The sequence below is a fragment of the Echinops telfairi genome, unplaced genomic scaffold (genome assembly GCF_000313985.2).
Source record: "Echinops telfairi isolate 266 unplaced genomic scaffold, ASM31398v2 ScPeMD7_5;HRSCAF=22, whole genome shotgun sequence".
NCBI lineage: Eukaryota > Metazoa > Chordata > Mammalia > Afrosoricida > Tenrecidae > Echinops > Echinops telfairi.
Window position 1 is genome coordinate 28,459,902 of NW_022103901.1, and position 6,355 is coordinate 28,466,256.

General features: G+C 53.6%; 1 protein-coding gene across 1 annotated transcript in view; it reads left to right on the top strand.

The window, feature by feature from the left end:
• MYH11 (myosin heavy chain 11) overlaps positions 1 to 6,355 on the top strand; it is a 127,579-nt gene that overhangs the window by 89,921 nt on the left and 31,303 nt on the right. Inside the window, exons 15-19 of the mRNA XM_045286010.1 lie at positions 629 to 743; positions 3,389 to 3,582; positions 5,385 to 5,506; positions 5,616 to 5,685; positions 6,161 to 6,321. Of these exons, the coding sequence (XP_045141945.1) occupies positions 629 to 743; positions 3,389 to 3,582; positions 5,385 to 5,506; positions 5,616 to 5,685; positions 6,161 to 6,321 (662 nt within the window). The remainder of the gene's footprint in view (positions 1 to 628; positions 744 to 3,388; positions 3,583 to 5,384; positions 5,507 to 5,615; positions 5,686 to 6,160; positions 6,322 to 6,355) is intronic.

Consider the following 6,355-nt stretch of genomic DNA (forward strand, 5'->3'; position numbering starts at 1 on the left):
AAAAAAAAAAAAAGAAATCCCCTTCTGCACCCCCTGCCCCCTTCCTGTGTTTGTGTGTGTGATGAGGATTTTTATACAGAATCTTGGATCAAAATATTCAGTGATGGTAGCCGGGCACCACCCAGTTCTGGTCTCATGGAGGCGGTTAGGCACCCATTCCATCTTCTCCTCTTATTTCTGATTTGCCTTCTTTCTCTATTGCTCCAGGTGCATTAGAGATCACACTTAATTTAAACATAATCTCCAAGCCTTCTCTGCATGAGGGAGAACTTTGGATACGAGAAGGAGATTACTGTCCATCATAAAAGCTCTTAACTTTTCATAACTCAACAGGGACCCTGCTGAGCTCTGGACAAAGGGTGACCAGAGAAGGGTTACTAGGCAAGTCCATGGACGAGAGGCCTTCCCACCATTGTCTACCACGTGTTGATGGCCTACTGTGTGCAGGGCCCCAAACACTAGTCTATTGGTCTCGTCATTGGTGTTGTGGATTCCCCTTATGGTGGCTGCCAAGGTTCCTTCCTCTCTAACCTTGGGAGACCTGGGAAGGAAACGGGGGAGTTGGCAGGCCCAGCCCAAGTTTTGAGCAGAAATGTGGCTATCTGATGGGTGGAATGGCCTTCGGCAGGTGGACTACAATGCAAGTGCCTGGCTAACGAAGAACATGGACCCACTGAATGACAATGTGACCTCCCTCCTCAATGCCTCCGCAGACAAGTTTGTGGCTGACCTGTGGAAGGACGGTAAGACGTTCCCTGTGCTGGCGGTCGTTTGGATCAGGAGAATCAAACACTCTAGTCCTCCATCTCCTCCCAGCTGTCCCCAGTCCCCACACCTGCTGCCAGGAAGTGGGTGTGGGGAGAGGGCAAGGTTAACAAGAAACATTTTGTTGAAGCATTCAACCACCTCCCTCTGAGTGTTTGCCCTGAGCCCTTTACCTCCAAACTGGACCCCCGGGGAGCTAGTCTGAGGTCAGAGCTCAGGCAATGCGTGGCAGAAACAGACTCTCCCAGGTGTGGTGCCTTGGGGTGTCCTAACTTAGGAACCAGAGCTTGTCTCCCTCACTTGCTAACTGTGTCATCTTGGACAAGTCACTTAACTCTGTTAAACTTCCGTTTGCTGATTCATTAGTGAAATCAAGTAAACAGTAATCGTTTCCACCTCTCCTATGCTTATTGTGAAGGCTAGATTAGACCCGGGTGCTCAAACTTGGGCATGCATCAGGGTCACCTGGAAAATTAGTTCTACATAGATCACTGGGACCCCACCCCAGAGGTTCTGATCCTGTAGGTCTGAGCGGAGCCTAGGAGTGTGCATTTCTATCTAATAAACTCCATGGTCCTGCTGGTCCCTTTGGGAACCAATGTTTAGATAACCCACACCAAGTACTGAGCCCCTGCCTGACCCATCGTCAGTGCTCCGTGCTGACAACTGGAATGATGGTTGAGGTTGGAGTTTGCTCATTTTGTTCCCAGCCGTCTTTGTCCCTGGCCATGTGTTTGTTCTTGGCACGGAGGATGTGACCCTTGTTTTAAACATGATAGAAAAAGCGCCCCAGGGGGCAGCTATGTCAACATTTACTGAGCGCCAACCGTGTGCCAGACCCTGGGACTGGGTAGCTGCATCTCAACTTGGCTCTCCTTCACCCTGGGCCTCCTAAGACCCTTCCCTCAAGGACCAATCCGTCTATCTCTCTTGTGGGAGAGAAAGACTAGCCGAGAGCTGATTCCGTGATGTCAGATGTGGCTGACTACAAGGGGCAGAAATGATGCAGCCCTGATGTGGGTTGGTTGGGCTTGGCACATGCAGCATCAGCTGGACTCGTGGAGAGTGTGATTCCACTATGATTCCTGTAGCTCTGATGGCCCTGTGGGTTCACCGTTGGGCTGTTAGCCACAAGGGTGGTGGTTCGAACTCACTAGCTTCTGCAGGATAAAGACAAGGCTAGCTGATCCTGGAAAGATTTACAGTCTTAGACCCCTCTCTTGGGTTTCTGTGAGTCAGACACAGCTCGTGGCAGTATGTTTGAGTTTGGTTTCACAGTGATGATAGAAAACCCCGTGGCACGGTGGGGTGAATGTGCTCAGATGCGAAAGGAAAGGTTAGCAGTTCAAACCCATCAGCCACTGCACTGGATAAAGATGGGCTAGGCTGCTTCCATAACATTGACAACTGTGGAAGGCCCTACAGAGCAAGTGGCTCGTGCTCCCCTGCCCTACAGGATCACTCTGCGCGGGGAACTATTTGATGGCAATGGTTTTTATTTTGCTTTGGTATTGATCATGGAGTCCCTGAGTGGTGCCAACACTTAACCTGCTCAATGCCAGCCCAAAGGCTGCTGGTTTGAGTCCCGCTAGAGGGCCTGGCCATGTGCTTTGGAAACAGCAGTCGTTGCAAAGCAGCCGTGTGGAGCACAGGTTTCCTCTCACTCAAAGGGGGCAGGGGGGGGGGGGCTTGAGTTGTAGCCAATGGCGACCAGAACTGGGCTGAGGAATTGCTGATGGGGTGCTGCAGGTTGTGCCTTCGAAGCATTCTTCCGGGCCGTCTCCATGACCAGTCTTCTGCTGCCTTCAGGCCTCTGTGCCAAAAGCAGTTTATCAGGAAACCCTAATCCCATCACTCTCCCATTTCCCTGGCAGCCCTTAGCATGTTTTGTACGTCAACATGGGCTCGTGGCTCTTGTGCTTCCAGGAGACTGGCCAGGCACTATGACCCCCAGGGTTGGGACGTGGTAAAACCCAAACACCAACCCCACTGCTAGTGAGTCAACTCTGGTTCCTACCAACTCTGCAGGACAGAGTAGCCCGGCTCCATGTGGTTTCTGAGGCTGCAAGTCTTTGTGGGAGCAGACAGCCTCATCTTTCTCCCGTGGAGGAGCTGGTGGGTCTGAACCACGGACCTTGGGGTTAGCAGCCCAGTCCTAACCCACCTGTGCCACCCGTGCTTCTTTGGAGCACGGTAGGTGCTCCGTGAATGTTTGTGGTGGGATGAAGGAGGTCAGGAAGTGCTTCCCCTGCTTTATTCCCTTTTTCGTACCCTGGGTGGTGAGGGCTGGCCTAGCCTCTTATGCAGGTGAAGGAACTGAGGCACAAGGGTGCAGGTCCATGAGACCTAGTGAGTTCATGGTCATAGTAGGGTTGGCTCCCAGTCTCCTCCACTTAGGAGCGCTCTGAACTAGATAATACTGGAAAGCCCTCTGCCCTCCACCCCTTCCTTGTCCCGTGGAAGAGACAGGGGAGGAATGGGGCACTGAGGGGCTTGGGGCTTCTCAGAGAAGGTTCTGAGCCCAGGGAGCGTCACTCTCCCACCTGCCCTGGGCCTGGTTCGCCAGCCCACTGTGGGAGCCCCGGGACGCCAGAGGGCTGACCCTACTCTGATGTCCCTCTAGTGGACCGCATTGTGGGGCTGGACCAGATGGCCAAGATGACAGAGAGCTCGCTGCCCAGCGCCTCCAAGACAAAGAAGGGCATGTTCCGCACGGTGGGGCAGCTCTACAAGGAGCAGCTGGGGAAGCTGATGACCACGCTGCGCAACACCACGCCCAACTTCGTGCGCTGCATCATCCCCAACCACGAGAAGCGGGTGAGCTTGCTGGGGGCGCTCAGCGCTAGCCCAGGCCTGTTTGGGACTCGAGGAGAGGGCTGTGGGGGGCCCAGGTGCACTGCTACAGACCGTGGACAGAAGGACACAGACCGAGGAAGCCTGACTCTCCCCCAGCTGGGGGGTCCATCAGCCTCGGGTGGAAGGTTGTGACTATGGTACCCATTCTTCATCCCTGGAGGCTCTGGTGGTGCCCATGGTTAAGCACTGGGTCACTATCAGAAAGGTTGGTGGGTTGATGCCAGCCAGAGGCTCTTCAGAAGAAAGGTCTGGCTGTCTTCCAAAAGGTCGAGTCATAAGAACCCTGTGGATCACAGTTGCACTCTGAAACACAGAGAGCCACCATGAGTTGGACCCAGTTTGGCTTGGTCTCCTCATCTCTGGAGGCAGAAGAAGGCAAGGGAGGAAAGGAGGATGTATCTGGAGACTGGTTTCAGCTCCGAGTTTACCATCTGTCAAGGGCACCACCTCAGGCAGTCACTCATGATGCCAGTAAATGTCTACCAACTTCCTAGCTATGCCATGTGCTGGGAACGTGGTGGTAGATGAGCTTTCGTCCCGGCCTGCAGGTTTCTCAATCTAGCTCAGGGTTCTCCACTAGGGCTACTTGTGCCCTGGTAATGTGGTGGGGCACCTGCCTACCAGTTGCTCCACAGGATCCAAATGGCAGTGTGCTTGGCTTAGAGACATTTTTGGTTGTCCCACTGAGAAGAGGGTGTGCCTGGCATCTTGGGGGTAGACGCTAAGAATGTCAGTGGATCGTCTGCAATGCACTGGGCGGCTTCCATCACAAAGCAAGACCAGACGGTGGGGAAATAGACACCCGAGCTGAGAACCATGATGTAACGGGGTAGGTTATGAGACCACCAAGCAGTTAGGGTTCCTACTCCAGCCTCGGGGCTCAGCGAAAGCTTCTTAGACAATGTGAACATTAGAGAATGCACAGGCCTGAACCTAGTGAAGTGGAGAGTAGTGCGAGTGATGTTGGCATGTCACGGCGTGAGGCAGGGATTGAGAAGAATGAGGCTGAATGGTCAGGCAGGAACTAGATCCCGGAGTTCTTTGTGTGCTGACCAGTTTGGTCTTCTTTCTGTAGGAACACCACTGGGGAGAAGGCCCTGAGTGGGGCAAGTGGTGAATACACTTGGCTGCTAACTGGAGACTCTACTCCGCCCAGGCCACAAAGAAAGGCTTGATGGTTTACTTGGGAAAACTCAGCCATTGAGTTGAACCGTGTGGAGCACAGTTCTACTCTGACACACGTGGGGTCACCATGATCAACGCAATCGCAACAATAGGTCACAGTAGATTCGCATTTTAGAAACAATATCAAGGGATAGGGTAGAAAGGCCAAAGTGAGAGTAGAAGACCAGGTAGGAGATTTCTGAAGTGATCCAGGTAGGAGATGATCCAGGTTGCGTGGATGATTGTGATGATGGGAATGGAGATGGGCAGGTGAACTGGGAGGTATTTGAGAAGCAGGAGCTATAGAAGATGGGGATTGATGGGAAATGAGGGTTGAGGGGGAGAGATGTGACCTGGATGAAGCCCTGGTCTTGAGTCAGGTCATGGTTTCTGTCACCAAGTGCAAGAGGCATGATGGGGCCTGGAAGCCCAGAGAAAGTGCACGGCTTCTCCCTCATCCTCACCTGAGACCTCACCTGGTGCTGCTGTCTGTCACTACCCACCCAGACCTCACCAGGTTGGTCGTCCAGGCCTATGAGTTAGGGCTTTTTGTTTCGGGGTCCCCGCCCAGGGATCATTACCGTTTCCTGCCATCTCAGTCAGGCAAGCTGGATGCATTTCTGGTGCTGGAGCAGCTGCGGTGCAACGGGGTGTTGGAAGGCATCCGAATCTGTCGTCAGGGCTTCCCCAACAGGATCGTCTTCCAGGAGTTTCGCCAACGGTGAGCCCACTGCAGGGCGGCCCAGCGCGTGTGTTGGGTGGGGGAGCGGAGCTGGGTGCTGGGACCGATGACCGAGGTACAGTTGGTGACTTCTTTCCTGTGTTTCAAGCTACGAGATCCTGGCAGCAAGTGCCATTCCCAAAGGCTTCATGGATGGGAAGCAGGCCTGCATTCTCATGGTGAGTCCATCCTGGCTTCTGGGCACGTCATGGTCAAGGACCCCTGTTGGTGTCATGGTTAGGCACTCAACTGCTAACCCAAAGGTTGGCGGTTTCAACCCACCAGCAGCTCCACAGGATAAAAGCCCCAGTGATCAGCTCCTGTAGAGATTACAGCCTAGGAAACCCTATGGGGCAATTCTCGCCTGGTCCAACAGAGTTGGAATTAATGGATGCTGCAGAACAACAGGTATCGGCAGCTGTGTGTTTTTAAAAACAGAAATAGGGTCTGCGCTGGAGAGGCAGGATAAGAGGTAGACGTTTGAAGCTTGCCGAGGCAGGGAACCATGGCGGTGCATGGATGGTTCTGATGAGGACACAGAAGAGACATGGGTAGCCCGGCTTCAGGCCTCTCTCCCAGCAGCTGCTTGTGGTGAGACCATTGCCCAAAGGGCACAGCTGCAAACACGAACTTTGCTTCTCCTTCCTTCTGTAGATCAAAGCCCTGGAACTCGACCCCAACTTGTATCGGATTGGGCAGAGCAAAATTTTCTTCCGAACTGGGGTCCTGGCCCACCTGGAAGAGGAACGAGACTTGAAGATCACCGATGTCATCATGGCATTCCAGGCGATGTGCCGTGGCTACCTGGCCAGAAAGTAAAGACTGCTCCCTACCATCTGCCCCCCCCCC